General features: G+C 39.1%; 2 protein-coding genes across 3 annotated transcripts; both read right to left on the bottom strand.

Moving 5' to 3' along the window:
- Nucleotides 1–95: 95 nt before the first annotated feature.
- On the bottom strand, nt 96–4,123 carry tmem234 (transmembrane protein 234). Of its 2 annotated transcripts, none has more exons than XM_076877548.1 (5): nt 3,863–4,123; nt 3,510–3,661; nt 3,348–3,414; nt 2,430–2,498; nt 96–955 (listed from the first exon to the last, which is right to left on the bottom strand). In XM_076877548.1, the coding sequence occupies exons 1-5, from the start codon at nt 3,873–3,875 to the stop codon at nt 840–842; spliced, it is 417 nt and encodes a 138-aa protein (XP_076733663.1). In that variant the 5' UTR covers nt 3,876–4,123; the 3' UTR covers nt 96–839. The 2 variants fall into 2 exon arrangements, with proteins under 2 accessions (XP_076733663.1, XP_004540500.1); XM_004540443.3 differs by having other exon boundaries at nt 2,430–2,522; nt 3,863–4,119.
- Nucleotides 4,124–4,243: 120 nt separating this feature from the next.
- On the bottom strand, nt 4,244–15,598 carry ncmap (non-compact myelin associated protein). Its single transcript, XM_012921831.4, has 4 exons — nt 15,283–15,598; nt 6,403–6,509; nt 5,901–5,985; nt 4,244–5,342 (listed from the first exon to the last, which is right to left on the bottom strand). Exons 2-4 carry the CDS (start codon nt 6,494–6,496, stop codon nt 5,063–5,065), a joined length of 459 nt encoding a protein of 152 aa, XP_012777285.2. The 5' UTR covers nt 6,497–6,509; nt 15,283–15,598; the 3' UTR covers nt 4,244–5,062.
- Nucleotides 15,599–20,439: the final 4,841 nt, after the last annotated feature.

Genomic DNA, 20,439 nt, shown 5'->3' with positions numbered 1-20,439 from the left:
TTCAATGCTGCAATATATTCACTATGCGTACAGAAAAAAAAAACATTTTTTAGGGTAAATCTTAAACCTATACTGAAAAATGAGTGACTACTAAATGAGTGTTGGGGAACAGTAGTGTTGCCAAGAATTTATTGATTAAATATCAGCAACAACACAGGAACAGAGCACAATATTAACAGTCATCTGTACAGTGTCTTGTATCAATTAAATGTGACAATAAACATATATATTACTGTACATGTGACCAATTTCTGAACTCTTTACACAGTTAAAGTCTTTTTCTCTCAAAAGTAGTTTGGAAAATAAAAGCAGTATATTACGAGTAAACAGTAAAAGGAAAGGCGAAAGATGAAAATTTTATCCTCAAGCTATACAACAACATTGTCCCCTCCTGCCTTGCTCTTACTCTACAGCAGGCTAAAGGCAGCCACCACAAACTGTCCCCATTAAACCAGAAGCTGACATCTACCCCGGGCTTATTTATATGTGGTCTCTGCAGGATCTATGCAGATGCCAGTCAGCTGCGGAGCATTTAAAAGTAAAAGTTAACAACCACCGCTTTTCTATGCGAGCGTCATAAATCGAGTCAAGCTCTGTGGTGAACTCTCCATGAACCCGCTTCCCCCCCTCAACATGGTGTGAGAGTTTTCTGGACAGGCCTTTTGAAGCTTGAGTTTGTTTAGACACAATTCTCCCATCAGCATCGCCGCTCTCAGGAGCTGCTCTCTGAATCTAAATCGTCTTCTTCAGTCCTGCTCCAGCTTCATTGCCCGTCTTTCCATTTACGGCGAAGGATTTATTTGAAGGCGCAGAGGAATTGGCTTAAATCCTGATCTCCTTCAGTACACGGGTTGGGTCAAATTCTGATTCCCAGTATCTCTGTCAATATCATCAATGGAGCTTATAATACACAGAGTGATGCCAGCCATGGTGAGGAACATTCCTACGACAGCCTCTGCAGACAGATGTGTGGGCAAGGATATCAAGATAGTTAAAGTTAAAAAAAATGTATTTATTAATTAGGTACGGTCATGGTACAAAGAAATGTCACCCTCTTTCAGTTCAGTTAGCATGTCTTAGCACAACTTCAGATGAACAACAACATATGTGTCATTATTAATTAAACAAAAACTAAACCAAAATACAGACGAAGTGTGTAAAAAATTAAGTACAACTCATTATTCAATAGCTTGCAGAACAATTTTTAACAGCAATAACTTGAAGTAATCGTTTTCTGTATGACTCAATCTGTCACATCATTCTGGCCCAATCACCTTTACAATGTTGCTTCAGTTCATTGAGGTTAGCGGGGATTTGTTTAAGCACAGCATTTCAGGTTGACGTCTGGACTTTGACTGGGTCATTGCAACACCTCTATTCTTTTCTTTTGCAGCGATTCTGTTGTAGCTGTGGTGTTGCAAGGGTTAGGATCAAGTCACGCTTTAGCTGTCAGACACACATGTAGCCTCTCATTTGACTAGAACACCTTGGCTTACGGATGCTGACACAGTGACTGCAAGGTGCAGTTACTGGTCCTGTGGATGCAGAACAAGTCCAAATCATCACCCCTCCATCACTGTGCTGACTGTTGGTATGAGGTGTCTGTGCTGATTCGCCGTGTTTGATTTTTGCCAAATGTGACTCTGTGCATTATCACCAAACATTTCTATTTTGGTCTCGTCACTCCAAAGGACATTGTTCCAGGAGATTTGCGGTTTGTTCAGCTGCAGCTTTGCAAACCACAGCTCTGCTGCCATGTTCTTTTTAGAAAGCTGAGGCTTTGACCTGGTAACCCTTCGAAACAAGCCATACTTGTTCAGTCTTTTTCTAACTGAACTGTCATAAACTTTAACATTTAACATGCTAACGGAGGCTTGTAGAGTCTGAGATGTAGCTCTTGGTTTTCTTTTTTTCAAGTTTGTCTGAGAATTGCACAATCTGACCTTGGGATTAATTTCCTGGCATGTCCACTCTCTGGAAGTATGGTAATTGACCTAAATGCTTTTCCACCGAATAATGACATCTGTAATCTACTAATCTGGCTCCTAAATACCCTATTAATTCCTGTAGAAGAAGTAAGGTTGTATTTAGCGTTTCACATAATCCTTCTTCATTTGGCTTAGTTTACGTTACATAAATAATGACAGCGTGTAATATGCTATGTTCTTTAGTACAACCGACACTGTATTTACTTAATTTGAAGAACTGCAAAGCATCAGATGATTTTTATTGCTTCCTGATATGTAAAACCTTTGAATTAGAGAGTGGTTAATTTTCTTTTTAATCATGACTCTAAACAGCTTAAAGTCTGACTTTCAAAATCAGCATCTGAATCTTTCCTTTTCTAGATAAATACCACCGGTTGTGTGACTGGCCTCATTATTTTAAAAAAAGCAAACAAATGTAGTGTTATCACATGAGTGACTTACGTTTGCCTCCAATCTCTTCCCCCAGAAACTTGCCAGTTAGCAGAGTGCAAAGGAGGGTGAGGGAGTTGGCTACAGGAACAGCAAATGATAACTCTGGATGAGAAGAAAGGTTTTTAAAAAAAAATGAATTTCTAGTCTACAAAGAAGGCATACAGTGACAGTCTGTGTCAAGTAAAGCAATAAAAGTAATTTCTCAAACATGTTCCATTAAGTATGATGATTTTCTGCTTGTAGTGTTTAAAAGAAATTACATTTAACATTTATCCAGTAAGCCATGTGAAAAACTAATCTACGGTGGCTTATTGGCATTTGATACAGGAAATTCTGGTATGATCTGATATAAAGTAAATATAGGGCCAGTAATACTGATACTAAACCAATACCGATACTTTTAGCCTATACATATAGCTTATATAGGTATATCAGTGTGTCATGATTCATGGGATGAATCATCATTTGAAATTTTGAACACATTTTAATGACCATTAAAACTTTGTGATTTACTGTGATTTTGACTACTTTTCAAAATAATAACACTTATAACTTAAACACTTATAAGGTTTTCATGCATTCAGAAACAGTTTTTTTTTTTTTTTTTTTTTTTTTTTTTTTTTTTTTGGAGACCTGGAATGTAAATGTACCTGGCTCTAAAGCACTTTGGGTCAACTTCTGTTGTTTAATTATGCTGTAGGCTATAAATAAACAGACAGATAGTCAACACAAAAAGGTTCAGCCATTCTTCATAGCGCATGTTTGAGATATATTTCCAAAAAAACCCAAAACCCCAAAACACTTTATTTAACACAGAAACAAAATATCGATCGCTGGTATCGATACACTCAATATTTGGCCCGATCCGCACACCTCTATTGGTAAGTTCTCATTAGTGTTTCAGGCTACACTTGTGCTAGGTCTCACCTGTGGTTGAAAGTGTGTAATAGTAGACCACTGAACCACTCTGGTTTAATAGAAATGGGACCAGGTACTGTAGAGCAACACAAGGGAGAGGGAGCAACTGAGCCAGTTACAGTAACATACAGTCTACCTTAAAATGCGCGAATCTGCTGTCTCAAAATCTACCTTGATGTTAAGAAAGAGAAACCTGAGCTCCGCCAGCAGCTGTGCCACTTTGCTGGTTTTTGTCACATTTTCTATCCCCTCGGTGCCTCTCTTTAGGAAAGGGTTGGTGCAGCCCCACAGCACTGACACCAACAGGAGACTCAGCAGCTCGACTGCAACACATTAAAACGAGCTTACTTCCTTAGCATAGGTAGTAAGATGCTAACTACTCCTGGCTTAGCTTTGCGTTGTTAATTCTGGTGAGGAGGTGGAAACTTGCAAATATACATTTAAATGAAAATACAGACGAAATCTTCAAATTCTTGACAACTAATATGATTTTTAAGGGAAACAATAGATTATGGCCAACTCACCTACGGTCACCATCGTCCTGGTTGTCAACAGTCGCTATAAGTCGCGTTCAAGATTGTTTTCAGTTGTTAGCGAACATTATTCAAACGAATAAATTCATAGTGCAAGAATTTAAAGTGCAAATCCTTAAACTTGTCCAAGAAATGTGCAAAAATAAATTGGTGAGGACTGTTTCTCTCATTTGCAGCTTCTGGTCGTTGGAGTTTGCGAACAGTTCTTGCCCTCTTGAACGCAGCTTTGAGGCTTTCCAGTCATTACTTTTCCAGAGACTACCAGCAGAGGGCGCAGGGACTCACTCTTCCGCTTCCAAATATTATTTGTACTACTACTACTATTATTATTCTCTGTGCTAATTACTTCATTGTAATAAACAGACAATCCACTACTACAAATATTAGTTTTTATTTTCACTTCATTTCATTTAGTGAACATCTACAAACAATACAAATACATGGACCAAAGAGAATAAAGTGCAAAATACTTTAATGTCAAATTAAAAATGATTCACATCAGGAAGCAAGGCTGACAAGCTGTTTCACATAGGTCTCTTCATTCTGCGTGGTAACAAAGAAAGAAAGAAAGAAAGAAGGACGTAATGATATTTTTGAGATTTTTGTGAATGTGTGACTGCTCACAAGTACAGAATGATGTAAAGTTAATAGAGCTCAAAATAAATCTGGAACATTAACACATTTTCTCAGTCATAAAGGGTGTCCATTACACAACTACAAAAAGAGTTATCATTTTCCATGCCTTCAATTAGATGAATTCTACGTTTACTCAAAAACCTCTTGAAAACATAAATTTGCATCGCCGGACCAGCATTATCCAGCCATAAGCCCATAGCTGTCCACACTACACATTACTTCATTACTTCATTAGCAGTAATGCAACATCAGCAAAGAGCACAAACAGCAATGACTATTCTCTGAACACTGAGTTTAGCCAAAGTTCTTCAAAAGGAAATTTCCGTATTCAGATCCTTCATTTCCCTTGTGTCTCTTTCCAGTGCTGCTTTGATCATCTTTGAATTGTACACCCAAAAGACCTCATGATATCCTTGTAGTCTCTACCAGTGGCCCAGTTGTTGGAGATTTAACAGTGACAAGGTCACAGATTGAGTTTCCACAGCATTCAGTCAGCACAATATGTAACAACACATCAGTCAGTGCCTGTTTTGAGACTAAACCGCAGTCTTGGTGCTATGTGTTTTCTATTGATGGATTTTCATGTATGGTGACCACGGTGGACCCGCTGTTGGTGCTGAACTGCTCAACTTGATTCCCCTCCGCACTGGTGAGCTCTGCTCTGGGCAGCCGGAAGCTGCTCTCTGAGGCTGGGTTTGAGTTGGTGATGCTCCCTGACACAGAGCTGATTCCCACGGGCGTCAGCGGAAAGTTGCTTTGAACTGTAGATTGGGACATCTTCGGACGAGGTTTTGAACTTCTACTGGTTCCCAGGAGTCTGGATTCACGTGTCCGCCTGAACAAAAAACAAACAAAGACATTGGGAAGACAAATTTATAGATTTTTCTTTTAAATTTGTGATTCCTGTAATAATTCCATAATAATAGCAGTTTTTTACTTGGCTTTTGTCTTTTTACTGTAGTAGCTATATGAATAAAATAAAAATCTCATTTACATTACATATATTAGATTGTCAAAGGGTCATAAGTCCCTCTCATGTGTCTTTATTGAAGTTAAACAATCTAAGAAGGGAATGCCCCTGTGTGGTTCTAGCTACCGGTTGCAAATCAGATATATAGATAGATGTGACCTGTACGTCAGGTTGTGCCACTTTATAGGGAAAAAGTCCCTCGTCAAAATGTCAGGGAACCACAGGCAGAGAATAAATAAGAATCTGATACAGAAGATGGTATTATGGTATCTCTCAAACGGAACGTGATAAAAAAAAAGCAAGATGAAAAGCTGAAGCAGCTCTCTAGTCTTCCACGAAGTGAACAGAAATAGCAACATTGCTTTACAGCTTGAAACATTCGGTATGCAGGAATCGCCTTGTGTCCGAGGAATGTCGTCTCACCTGTTGTACGTCTTCAGGATGATGAGTAAAATGGCGAGAATGATAATAATGCCAATGACAATGACAGCAATCATAGCGCCAGAACCTGAGAGACACAGAAGAAAGGAAAGATGAGCAATGAACTCTCTGACAGTTGGTTTATGAGCTACGCCGTCTTATACACATTCCGCCTTCTTGTGATGGTCCAACTTATTTTGTGTGTCCTCCAGAAATAATGACTTGTGACCTAGCAACCATATCACTAAAAGGTAAACAGACGACGGTAAATATTTTCTACCAAATACTTGTCTGCCAAGCCCATAAGAAATGTGCAGATTAGACTTTATGACGCAGTGGGTTTTTATTTCTGAGGACTGGCTCTTCTGATTATTTCTTATCTAACTCAAAGCACTATCATGGTGTCTACAAAAAAACAAAACCTTGCTGACAAGGATGTGTTTCACTGATGTCTGGTTCAAGACGACGCTGCAGTTTGGAGCTCACACACAGATGATGTTCTTACTTTGAATGAGTATTTGTTCTTTGGACTTGGTGATAGCGGTTGTGTTCGAAGTTACGGTAGTGTTGGTCACTGGTGAGACGGTTGAAGCTTGCATCTTCAGGAATAACCTGCCAAGAACAAAAAGTATCACGTCAGCCACAGACTGAAACAGCACTACATTCATTCGAGAGAAATATTATAAGGTTTAAACCGTTTCTGCAATAGATTTATAACACATCTAGAAAATAAGAGGAATGTAGAAGAACAGATGGGGAATAAAAATAGCAGATGGATCGCTCAGTGGAGGGAAAGTTGGTAATGACTGAATGTTTTATGGCATCCACAAGAATGGCAAACCTCACCAGAACAGTACAATAAAAAGTACGAGTGAATAGCAAGATTTGTGGTACCAGAAGATTCTAGCAATCATAAAGCTTTTCTGTTCAGTTTTATTTATATATATTCACAACAGCCGTCCCCTATTGAAGGCTATGAGTAAGCACCTGGCAAAACTGGGAAAGAAAAACTCCCTTATAACTGGATGAAACCTCTGGCAGAACCAGATCTGGGGGTAAGGGGAAGATAAGAGAGCAAAATACACACCTTTTTTTCCGTTTTTAAAATCTTTGATGTATTTCACGACACAGTCTACAGAAGCAGTCAAAGCAGAAAATATGTTGCCAGCCACATAACTCGTCTCTGACGAGATTTCTCACACAAACAAATGATATTAAACTGACTGACAGGATGTGATTGTTGGGTTCTCATGCTTCTGATTGACTGGCTGGTAATGCCAGGCTTTGTCATGTCTGCCAGAGCCTTTGTTGTTTCAGGGATGTATATTCATCAGGCAGTCAGAACAAAGCTGAAAAAACAGAGCACAAATATGACCCAGTACTGCGTTCCTGTATTCCTGCCCTACAGTTCTCATTTTGGGGTACTTAACATTTATTTATTTCATATACCCTGCACCTCCTTTGCATAAACACCTCCTTACGTTATCACATTTTGTAACATTTTGACGTTTTTAAGCACAAGGGGAGCAAATGTGGGCAGCGGTCCGCCATTTCACATTTTAGGAATGTTTACCAACGCAAAAGTGCAAATCATCATCTTCAGTAGATAATATAATTACAAGATTCAGAACATCCAGAGAAACAAAGACAAAAACCAGCAGAGAATGGCCAGGATTGTGGTATCTCAGGTGACACTGCACTAATCCTCTGAGGCCTAAGTCATCATTAGAGATGACTTCAACCAAAATCCCAAACCTCTGCGCCCTCTCCTTCCTTTCCTCCTAACTATATTCTATAAATGATCCTGTTCATTCATATCAACCTTCCCTCCCCCCTTTCCCTTTATCCTCTTTCCACTCCTTTTTAAAAAAGTTCCCTTTTATGTTGTTTTCTTTTTTCTTAAACCCTAAATCCCACCTTTTCATCTCTTCTTCCTCCTTCCACTGGACTAACCTCAGCATTACCCCTTCTTCATTTCCTTCATTTCCTGAAGCCTAACCTTCCCCTCCTCTTCTTGTGTCTTTTCCTCCATTTCCAAAAATCAAATCTTCCCTTACTTCCTATTAATTCCCTTTTACTAAATTTTGTCCTCCTTCGCTCCCTTTTCCTTTCCTATCCTCAGTTATATTAATTAGGGGATAATGATTAATTATCCCATTCCCTGACTTTGACCTTTCCCTTCAATTTTTCAATTTTTCCCGTTAGCTTTTTTAGTATATTCAACTATTTTTTCATCATTCCCTTCTCTCATCAATCAGGGAACAAAGAAAATAATCTTCCCAACTGACACACATCAAAATCCATTTTCAGTATTTCCATAAAAATCAGTCTTTCCCTTCTCCAAAATGTTGGGTTAGGGTTATCTTTAATGACTTAGACCTCACTTAAAATGGACTGAAGTGAGGTGGAAAACTATGTTGTGGTGTGAGGAATCACATCCTTGGCACTAAAGAGAACAAGGACTGTTACAGAAGCCGGATGCTTTCATGGTGATAAGGTGACATTAGTCAACATCTGTGAAGACACCAGTAATGCTAAATGAGATCTACTTTTAAGAGCAACATAACCTGCCAATCAGATAGATGACACTTCTTTTCTTATTTCAGCAGGACAAATCCATTTTTCACATTTTCCGCATACATAAAGCAGCATGGCATTGTGGTAAAAGAGCGCGGCGCTAAGATGAACTGTCTGCAATCTAGACCTGTCAGCTTACATAAACACTTGGCATATAATAAATCAAAATTACCACAATGGAGGCTCTGTACTTATAAGCAGGTAACATTTTAGATAAAGCAAGAATGGGGAAACATTTTACGTTCCAAGCACAGCATTTGCTTTTCTAGTTTCAGCTGTTAAACGTGGTGGTAATCCTGCCCCATTCCTAACGTTTTCAAAACTCAAAGTTCCCGTAGTCAGATTCAAAATAAACATGAATAAATTTTTAACTGAAAAAACACATTCTCTTTTACAACATATAAGTATAATAGTGCTTACTAAAGTCTTCAAGTTACAGTGCTTAACAAACTTATTAGCTCACCACACAATGCCAAATATTGGCTAAAGTAACAGTATTGGTAATTACCAAAATAAATGCTTATGTAATGGTCAAACCCCCACTATGTGCAAACTGTTTTATCAAAATGAAGTTCCTGATGCTAAAATTTAATTCGTTTATTCCTACAAACGAGGTTCTAGAAATGAAAAGGTATAGATTAGCGATCTCTCAGCCATGACTCCTAGAGTCATCCTCAGATATTATTTTACTGCAAGTCGACAATCAGGGCTCCTGTGTGATTTCGTTATTGTACTCAGAACACTGTGATCGCAATCTAATCTACTTTTTTGCAAGCATGTCACGAAGAGATCCTCTGTCAAGTGGGAGGATCCCAGAAACTCCAGGAAACAATCAGATCACAGCTGTAGGTCAGGGCTGTCCCTGTCACTGATCTCTCCCCTGACACTGATAAGGACAGCGACACCATCTCGCAACCAAAGCAAACTTGACACGAACAAACTTTTTAACTTCCATAAAATGGATTTCCATATAGATTTCCATAAAGACATCCTCTAAATATCACTTCTACTTTTGTTTCCACTTGTAGCACGCTGGCGTCATCACTGGACTTCCTCATCCTCTTTTCACGCAGTGCAACGTAAACCAAAGGATACACAGTGAGCTCAGTGAGTCATCCAAGCGTGACTCAATGAGGCGGTGATTAAGTGGAAGATTTAATGTGCCGACATTACGATAGCATTTATTGTTTTATGTAAAGCACTTTGGTATGCCCAAGGCTTTTAAATGTGCTCTATAAATAAAGATTGTTGTTGTTGTTGTTGTTGTGTGTGTGTGTGTGTGTGTGTGTGTGTGTGTGTGTGTGTGTGTGTGTGTGTGTGTGTGTGTGTGTGTGTGTGTGTGTGTGTGTGTGTGTGGTTTTGTATCTTATAATGAGTTGACATTTTTTGACCTAATCACTTCCACCACTCATTAACTAATCTTAAAATTACCAGGCTGAAATCACAGAACTATTTCGATTTCTTTAACAGGAGCGTGTTTGCCAGCACAGCGGCACAATCAGAGCAGGTGGCACAAGCGGATAAAAATTTGCATCAGCTATAAAAAGCTGAAAATCTTGGCACACAGAAGATCATCCCACGCAGACATCCTGACACATATCATATCAATTATAGTCACAGTAAAGTATGGAAAATATCACCCCAGCACTGCGTATACACTGGACATGTCATTTCTGATTCATTCTTTTACCTACTTTACAGAGATTATGAGATTTTAGATTATTGTTTCCCCCATGAAGTGTATGGATAAGTGCAGTCTTTTGTGCTCAGTCTTAAACATCATGCTCGAGTTTACATTTCACCTACAAGCCACTGTGCACATCCTGGAAGCATTGCACAAGGTCTTTTTACAGACCATATAGTGTATGCGAAACCTCAAGGACACGAATGCACAGACACTTAAAGTCACAAATACCAAAAATTGGTCAGGGCTTAAACTGTGATTTTATTGTTTTCACTTCAGTAAAATCAGAACTGTAGTCACACTCTGAGAATAGAGTAACGAAACTTGTACTCGATACGTGTGTGTGTACTTTACGTCTTATCCACCGGGCAAATATTGCATAAATGACTCTCCAGGTGTTGACATACTATTAGGCAAAGAGATTAATAATGGCATACATCATGTCAGCTGTTTGCTGTGTTGACAGCTTCTGATAAGTGGCTAACTAATCGTCTGATGTGTAAGGTCAGTTACACCATTGCTTTGGAAACAGTAGGGAATACACTATGGGGATGACGTGGTTATGTAACCAGTTGAGTCATTTTTGTTCCTATAGGCAAAAAGTTCAAATGAATGTGTGTGTTTAAAAAGTACCTTATTGATAGCTATAGTATTTTTCTTTACAGTACTGTATTTTCAATGGTTAGTTTTAAACTATAGCTTCCTTTGAAGTATTATTACTGTATTTGTTCATTTATTGGCCCACTGTGTAAAAAGAATAGTGTACATTTTCCAGATGGTGGCAAATAACACAATTACAGTTCTTTTCTTTAAAGTACTTGTGCTGTATTTTTAGCTTCTAATCCTTTATTATGTCTTCATTAGTTCTTTGCCATTAGTTGTTTACAGCAAATTAACAGAACGTGACGGAATAACAGGTCTGGATTCATTTACTGGAAAAAAAAAAAAAATTAATATGGTTAACTGGCTTAAATGGGAAGAAGCTAGGTGTACTAATTAAATACATTTGTTAAAAGTGCCTTTATCATAGCTGAGTCTTTGGTGATTATAGAATAAGTTACCATGAGAGAAAGAACAAGCTCTTTCTTTAAGGTTCAAATGTAGAGCTACGGGTATTTGTTGTGCTACAAAGCTGCCTTGTCTGCAGAGGCAATCAAAAATGTGCTGTCGAAAAAAATGGCTTCACCAGAGCAGCAGGATGTGTACCAGCTTTTATCAAAAAGAGGTGATCGGATTAAGCAAAGATAGATCACATTTATTGTCCCAGGATGGAGATTTAATGTCATCTTTTGTACAGTTGAAACATAATCTGTCCATTTTCGTAACTCCTTATCCAGTCAAAGGCTGTTTTGAGACTGGAGCCCAAAGCAGCTGTCATAGGTTACACCCTGGGACAGCTCCCCAATAGCTGTACTGTAATTTTAAACTAAACGTTTCACTCCTTAACCACCCTCTTTACTTGGCGTTTTCATGGTACAGAGGCATCTCTTTACATAACTGCACATGCTTGTGATTCAGTAGCCAGTGGGTGTGACGCCTCTCACAAATATACACAATAGGTGTGTTGACAGACGTAAGTAATACATCACAGGAGCTGCAGTTTAGATTTAGGATGGGTGCTATGTGGCAGAGGTTGGGAGAGCCCTCAGCCAAGGAAAAACACCTAATGTTAACACACCTTGACTAATTCACGTGCAGACATCGTCATCCTATACCCACTCCTTTACTTCGTCTGAACTGCCCAGAAGACAAAACTCGAGTTTGATGGCAAATGAATCATGGCGCCGTTTCCCTGAGTAGAACAAATTGCAAAAGATATGTTATCCTAAGCCATTTACCATGATTGAACGCTTGTGATAAAAGATAATGACCTCATTTAATTGTCCAAGTGTATTTTTATGTGTATAATATCTCTTTTCTGGCTTGATTTTGATTGTAAATCTTAGAGAATATGCTCTCTTCAGGGTTAGTTAAATAACATATAACAGGTGCCAGCAGATGGATTTTTGGCTTGAACCCGGATCGTTTTTTATTTACAGTAAACATTTTAAAGCAACACCGGTCCTTTCATAGCTTGGTCACTGGCTACCACATTCCTGGTGTACAAACCAAACAGTGTAATCAGCTGATCAAGTTAGCCACATATTGGAAATGCCATAAGCCATAAACATACATCCTTTATTGTCAAGATAGCAGAGGGGAAATCAGTCAAGCTAATTCAAACACGAGTGGCAGTAAAGGCCGGTGGCTTGGCCAGGATTCTGCAGGATGGAGGAAAAAAAACACTTCAACTTCACAGATTTAAACCCAAGATCCAACCGAATGCATAAAGTTTATGATCTGTTGCACCATTGTCAATATACTTTATATGTTTTTATAAGTGTCAGTTTTCAGCATTTCATTTTTATGATGTAATACTGAAAAGTAAAAATGATGCAGCCATTGTTTATTGACTTTTCAGTAATACATTTCTGCCTGCTCAGCTATGATGTAAAATATGTGATAACACTGTTTCTAAAGCAGCCCAAGTATGTTTTCCTTCATCATGTTCCTGCATTGGGACACAATGAACAACATATTTGTCAGTAGTAGCTGTGATATTGCCAATCTATATACTATATTGGCTGAGCTCTAAATACTTAATTCACTTATCCACGTTAACTCGTTTTATGTTTATTGCAAACCCCAGAGCGTGGAAAATCTGTTTTTCCCCCCACAGGGAAACTATATTACAGTTAATATACACAAGCAGGATAATCTTTTAAAAGACATAGGACATAAGTAGCAAGAGACCCTCTCATCTTTTTTTACTCTGGTTTCTTAAAAGTAAAGGAATCTGAAACTAAATCTCAACAGACCACTGATTCTGACGTCAGCATCCGTGTCCTCGTCGGTCAATCTTCTCCGTTCTGTAATAAGAGTTTGTTTGCTGTTCCACAAACTGCAGCTATTCACTAACACTGCAAATTCAATATCCTTTCTTCCACCCTGAGTAAACAAGCCGGTTATTGGTCTGTCCAGAAAGTGGACTCGTTGCAGAACGGGAACAATTTAGTTTCCTTTTTTTTAATATTATTTTTTTATGAGGGAATGAACAGACAAAGCTGTTGACTCGTTCCACCTCTGCAGATGCTCACCCAGACGTTAAAAACAACGCAGTCTCCCGCACGACCCATGTTCACAAGTACATTCAAAGTACAATCTTCAAACGGCTGTCGGAGCCAATATTTGAGCAGTCACTTTGAAGCAAGCTAACAAGACATAGATGGCCCCGATTGTTTCCTTAGAAAAGCGGACATGTGGCCTAAAGTCACAGCAGAGAGCTCGCCTGGATCATCTCTGATGTAAACCTCTCATATCTTTGGTTATTCAGATGTCACACCAAATAGGGATTTTACTGTGACTTTTATTGAGCCCAGTCAGTGAGCACAGAAATTTGCAACAGAGAACAGTTGCTGTTATTCATGTAAAGCTGAAGTGATCGTACCATGAAAGTAAAGGTGTGAATGCCGGAGATAACTGCAGGACACTTGTTAAGTCATTGGACAGACCCCAAAGATGATAAAAATGTAGATCCATGTGTGGATAAATTTGAAAGCCAAATTCCAAACAAGCTCAGATAATTTGGTATTTGTAGTGAGAATCACACTAAACTGGTTTCAGATGGAGGCAATAAATCCTTCAGCAATGAGTCTACGATAAGTTTGCACAACAGCTCCTTAGCGTGAAGAGTATTCTACACAGCCATGAAAAGCATGACAAATGAAGTGTGTGAGGGGATTAACAAGCCATTTCTCAAGCATTTAAGCCCAATGAAATACCCAAATATGGATTGTAAGTTGCACAGACTGAATGCTGAACTCAGTGTCTCTTTTTTGTTTTTTGTTTTTGCTTGTTTACAAATGTGAAAGCTGCAAAAAATAGCCAATCACTTGAAGGAGTGTTAAAGCATCATTCACACATTCTCTGGGAGTATTTACACTAATTAGGAACACATTTTCTAATTAAAATCTGTCAGTCAGAATTATTATCAGGAGACAAACCTACACAAACTGTCTGAGATGAAGTGCTGATTACTCATTCAAGATTCCTCAGAAATATTACGATCTAATAATAGGATGAATAATTTTCCTAAGATGCTGCTGCTCAGAATAGAGTTTAGCGTTGTATAACACACTTTTCCTTCTAACTGGATACACGACATAGAATTAATCCATCATTGCCATGATGAAAATCCCATCGTTTCTAATTGGTCTGTAATAGATTTCTATATAAGTTCATTTTCTGTCACAGTGTTGCTTTGCTGGTAAGTGCGGTGTGACTTGCTAATGCTGTATTAACAAAGCACATTATAAGACAATGCTCATCAAAGTTAAATGTGACAACACAAGAAAGTCCATACAATTGAAGTTAGCCTACTGAGCCACAGAGTTCATTTGTGAATACGTCATTTTAATTTCATTTTAACCTCTTTTATACTTCAATCATAGGATCACAATCTTCTAATTAAACAAAGAAAATCACAGAAGGCAAAATAAAATCAAACCACATCACATTGAATAACTTGAATAACAGGAAACATTTCGAGCAATGTTTCAACGTGATTAAAACTTGAATATCTGTTTTAGCTGGGTAGATTTACACAGGCATTAAACACTTAGAAGAAGCTTAATGTGTGAAGATGACAAATCTTAAATCAATAAACCGTCATCATGTGAATCGGTACAGCAGGACTACACAACGTGCGATCACATTTACCTGCAATTATAGTGCCAGCTGATGGGAAGATAAGGGCAGCTGCTCCATCAAACAGTCACTTATCAATAGGTGATATGCAGCCTGATACTAATGAGAGGTCAAAATGACTCTTTTTTTAAATTCCAATTCAAACTTGTCCACTTCTTTAGCACTAAAAGCAGATTTCTATACATGAGAGATCTTTGGTATGTGAGCTGTTTTTTTGTCCCCTCACCTGAGAATCACCTATGTTCTCGTTATGTCTGAGAGAACCCCCGCTCCAGAACAGGAAACAGTCAACAGGAAAGGGAGTTCTTACTCTTTGAGTTTACATCAAAACAAAAAAAATTATCTGCCAAGAAAACCGCAGCGGTTAGTGTGACCTACCCGATCACCTTCTCTTTGATTTCAGCCCAAGCCTTCTCGGGATGGGAGCCTGAGCAGTGCAAGAGCCCCCTCCCTCAGCTGACTGAGGGGGGCATAGTCCAGAATCGCAGCAGGCCTGGGGAGGGAGACACCAGGGAGTCGAAGAGCCGGGTGAGCAACTCCAGGAGGGGAGAATAAATCCCAAATGCAGCTAAAGTGGTGGCGGCACAGGTACAAGCATACAGGTCAGATGTACTGAGAGAGCGTGAGAGTTCAGAAACAATCACGGATATCTGTGAGTGTGTGAGAGAGAGAGAGAGTGTGTGTGTGTGGTTTCTCTGTGAATCACAGTGTTTATGTGAAGAAGGGGAGGAGAGTGTGGAGGAGGAGGAGGCTCCACGTTGCTTCTCGCTGAAAGTAATAATGTCAGGCAACTGGTTTTTCAGGTCCCTCCGCCCGTCCCTTAGGCGTGCTGGAGCTGCTGATCAAAAAGCAAGAATCCTCTCCAAAGCTGCCAGCTCTCCCCATGACCACCGCTTCTCAAAATCAGTCTCCAGTGGGCGTCTCGGGACACTTTGTCCACATAGCCAGCATATAGTGGACACATTTCTATTCCTCCAGTTAAGATTTATGTCTTAACTGGTAGGTCATTTGAAACTGTCACTTCCTCTCCTTTACAGAACAAATGGCCCTACTCGTGTGTACTCGTGTGAGTATTGGCAAAGTTTGTCGTTTCAGTTTTATCAGATACGCATTCATCTCTGGTCAAACACATTTCATGTATGTAGTTAAAAATTGACAATGTGCCTGTTCAAAGGGTATTGGGTGTGTGTGTACCAGCCTTCTATTGTTGGACTGTAAGATCCATTCAAACAGCTGGAAACAAGGGAAACATTTGTACAAGCAATAATTTAACAGCTTGGTTAGACTTGTCCCAAACCTGTGCCAAGAACACTTCAGGATCCAGCCTCATGTTACCCCCAGGGACCACGAGGTTCCTATGACAATAAAGCAAGTTGGAAGCTATTCTTTTGTGAGGAAGTGTAAGTAAACTTCATTTGAGGAGCTACACATTGTCCCGGTTCAACCAATGGGCTGAAAGAACAGTCGGCAACCTAGATACATGAACGGAGCTGGTGTCGCTGTGTTTCGCTGTGCTGGAACACCGGTACATACAGTATAAAAGATGCAGGTCAGATTTCATAGAGAAGCTTCCAGTCCAGCATGAATGATCCAAACACCATGCGTGCTAAAACCTTTGAATTTCACCGAGTGTGGAGGTTCCCTCAGTTTATTTTAGGTCAATTTATATAGCATCCCTTTACAGCACGTCACCTCAAGCTGCTTTATATTGCAAAGTAAAGTCCCTATAAAATTAGAGAGAAACCCCAACATTAATTACTTGACTTGTGAACAAGCATTTGGTGACAATGGGAAGAAAGAACTCTCTTATAACAGGAAGAGACCAGACAATAGGTGCAGCTGTCTGCAGTCAATGATTGAGGGTGTGAAGGAGAGAGAAGAGGAAAAAAACAGAATAGAGAAACACACACTATGTGAAACAGCACAAAAAGTCTATAGCAATAGAGCCACTTGATCCAGCCCTATCTATTAGGTTTATTAAAAAGGAAAGCTTCAAGTTTCATCTTAATATTAGGTGGTGTTTCCACAGGAAAGGCGCCTGATAGCTAAAGGCTCTGCCTACCATTCTTCAACTCCGGGAACCACAAGTAAGCCAGGACTGTGTTGGGTCCTCTATGAGAAGAAGTATTTTAAATACATTCTGGATTAAACATGGGGCCAATGGAGAGAACATAATGTGGGAGAAATATGTCTCTTTCTAGTTCCTGTTTGACTGTTTTACACAAAAAGGTTCATAACTTTTAAAAACATCAGCTAACAGCTAACGGTCCCGCCTCTTTACCTGTCTACTACACTGTAGGAATTTGATTTATTTCCTTGTGTCTTTTTTCCTACCTGGAATGACAGGGAAGTAAGAAGCCACTTTACCTTAAACCTCACTCTATGTGCTTATTAACTAACTTATTAATTAAAAGGGAACCAGAAAGATTTGGCCTGTATAGCTTGAGAGCTTAAGTGCCCAAAACACCCATGAAATCCACATTAACTGGATCTGTTCCCCGAAGGTACACACACTTTGTGATGTTCAACAGTAAGAGTCATTGTGAGGAGGAATTCCCCGCTGCCTGTGAAGAGAGGGCTTTTTGTGTCGTGAAGAACGAGACAGTGCAGTATCACAGCTCCTACTCAGTCCTCTCTACCTGCAAAATACCAACAGCTGCCCACTGTTTTACCTCTAACACAGGCAATCTTTATGACTGCGTGCTACAATAAAGATGTACCAACCCACTGACTAAGTTTGGGCCAAACCTGTGCTTGCAAGACATCCTTTTGTGAAATCAGGGATAACAGTGTGCCAATGTTTTGGCTTTGTTGTAGTTTCTCACCTCATGCAATGTGTCAGGAGGAAATGGATGAGAGAAAACTGTTGTCACAACATTGACGAGCAATCATTTGTCTTTCGTTCATGGCTGACAGGATGGAACAGAAGCTGTGAATGTTCAGTCGCTTGCTACACAGCAGGTCATGACTACACTGCCTGCCACACAGTCCGCTCATGCCTCATGCTTTAAATTTCAAACACGCTAACGATCACTGAAAGAATCATTAACTCAGACTTGGAACAAGACAGAATATTAACTTAAGCTGCAATGTGAAAGTGACAGTAACATTTAATGGCGGCAATTATACCTCTTTGAATGAATGGATCTCGTGGCTCCATTCCTTTGCCAGAGCCATTCTTTCTTTCTGGTTGGACCACTGCAGGGCCATGTAAACACAGCTGCTTGTCCTTGTTTGAGTGAATGATTGTATGAGTGATAAAGTTAGGCAACTAGTCTGCTGCGCTTTCAAAATAAGTTAGTGAAAACACTGCGGCTCTCTCTGACAGCTTTCGGCAGATAACCTGCATAGGAGTCAGGAAATTGTGGTTAAATTGTGACTACAGAAAATAATTAGGGTCACAATGCGTGCACATTGGTCACACAGTGTTAACCGCAACTCACCTGTTGGAAATATGCACTGATACTCAGCACAATAATAAAAGTTTTTTTTGGTACAACTTGATCTGCTTCATTTGTATCAAAGAGCCACTCAAAAGAATCTGAGCATACGGGAATGTAACACTAGTAAAATCGCCATTAACTAAAATTTATGTGATACTGTAATGATCAGGGCTTATTCTCAGTTTAATGGCGAGAAGCTATTTTTCTAAAGGCTCACTTGAAGGATGAAACAAGGCTTTCTCTTTCTTTCATACAGTTATTGTAACGTTTGACAGATGTGCAGAGAAGCTGTTGAAATCCACGGATTACTGGCCACTCAGTTTGTTCCACAGACTGTTGACCTCCATGCAAACTCCTGATCCAACCAAAAACGTGGATTGGCCTAACCCCACCAATCTTTGCAACCCAGGTTTTCAGTGGTAGGTCATTTGAAACTCAAAATGTTTCACCTGACATCAAAATAACTTTAACTAGATTTTATGTCTGCTTTGGCACCGCTATCCCAGAATGACACATAAATAACCGTCTATTTTGGTATTTAGCTAAAGTTTGCTGATTAGTTTTGACAAGAAATAATTTATTACGCTTGCGTTTGTGAAGGACAGGGTTTTTAAACCTGTTTTTTCTTGGTGGTGATGTAAATGCAGGAATCCCAACAATATATACAGCATAATGAAAAAGTAATAAAGTCCCCTTCCTGATTTTTGTTGTGTGACAGATACATTAGACAAAGATAACTCTAGTAAATACAAAATGCAGTCTTTAAATAACCTTTCCATTTATTAAAGAACAAAAACATATCCAAACCTGTGTGAAAAAGTAAGCCTAATAACTGGTTTTGCCAGCCTTGGCAGCAAGAACTGCAATTCAGTGTTTGTGATAACTAGTAATTAGTCTTTCACATCGCAGTGGAGGAATTAAGGCTCACTATTCTTTGTGGAATTGTTTGAATTTAGCCATGCCACGTTTTAATTTAGAGGAGAAACATGTTACATTTAAGGTCACTTCAAAACCTTGATTTTTTCTTCTTTTTTTTTTTTAGCTGTTTAGAAGTCGACTGGTGTGTTTTGATCATAAACCACATGTGCTTGACCTTTAGTGGATGAACTGATAGCTGGACTTGCTTCATCAGGATTTTCTGGTAGAACGCGGAACTCATGTTTCTGTCAATTACAGGAAGTCATCCAGGTCCTGAAGCAGCAAAGCAGACCATCACTCTACAACCACTATGTTTGACTGCTGGTATGATGTTCTTTTTTATGAAATATTGTGTTGGTTTTAAATCAGAATATTTTTCACCAAATTCTTGGGGATCATTAAGATGCTTTTTTAATAAATGTGAGAGACTCATTTGTGTCATCAGTGGTTTTCTTCTTTGAACTCTCTCCTGGATCACATTTTTGTCTCCTTCTTATCATGAATCATGAACACTGGCCCTAATTTAGGCAAGGGAGGCCTGCAGTTCTTTAGATATTGTTCTGGGTTCTTTAGTGAACTCCTAGATGAGTCACTGATGTGCTCTTGGAGTAATTTTGGTAGGCTGGCCATTCCTGGGAAGGTTCACCACTGCTCCAAGTTCTCTCTATCTGTAAATAATGTCTCTCACTGTAATACACTGGAGTCCCAAAGCCTTAGAAATGGTTTTGTAACCATTTCAACAATGATAGATTTCAGTGACTTGTTTTCTCAGCTGTTTCTTCAAATTGTTACATGAAGTGTTGCTTTTGAGGTATTTTAGTCTACTTCACTTTGTCAGACTGGTTCTATTTAACCGATTTCATGATTCATCTGGTTTAGCAGTAATGAAGCCTGGGTGTGGTCAGTGAAACTGAAGTGAGATTTGGTTAATCACCATTAACTCATTATTTAACAAATGGTGCACGTTCCTTTTTCACACAGGGCAGGTAGGTTTGGATGGATCTTTTATCTTAATAAATGAAGTAATCAAAACTGCATTTTGTATTAACTCAAGGTAGCTGGTTATCTTTGTCTAATATTGCAACTTCTTCTGTGATCTGAAACATGCCAGTGTGAATTTGCAAAATAGAAAAGAAACTGCTGGAAACAAACAGGTCTGTTCTGCAGTTCTGTG

Source organism: Maylandia zebra, linkage group LG19 (genome assembly GCF_041146795.1).
Source record: "Maylandia zebra isolate NMK-2024a linkage group LG19, Mzebra_GT3a, whole genome shotgun sequence".
Classification (NCBI taxonomy): domain Eukaryota; kingdom Metazoa; phylum Chordata; class Actinopteri; order Cichliformes; family Cichlidae; genus Maylandia; species Maylandia zebra.
This window is presented reverse-complemented; position numbering and strand designations above follow the sequence as displayed.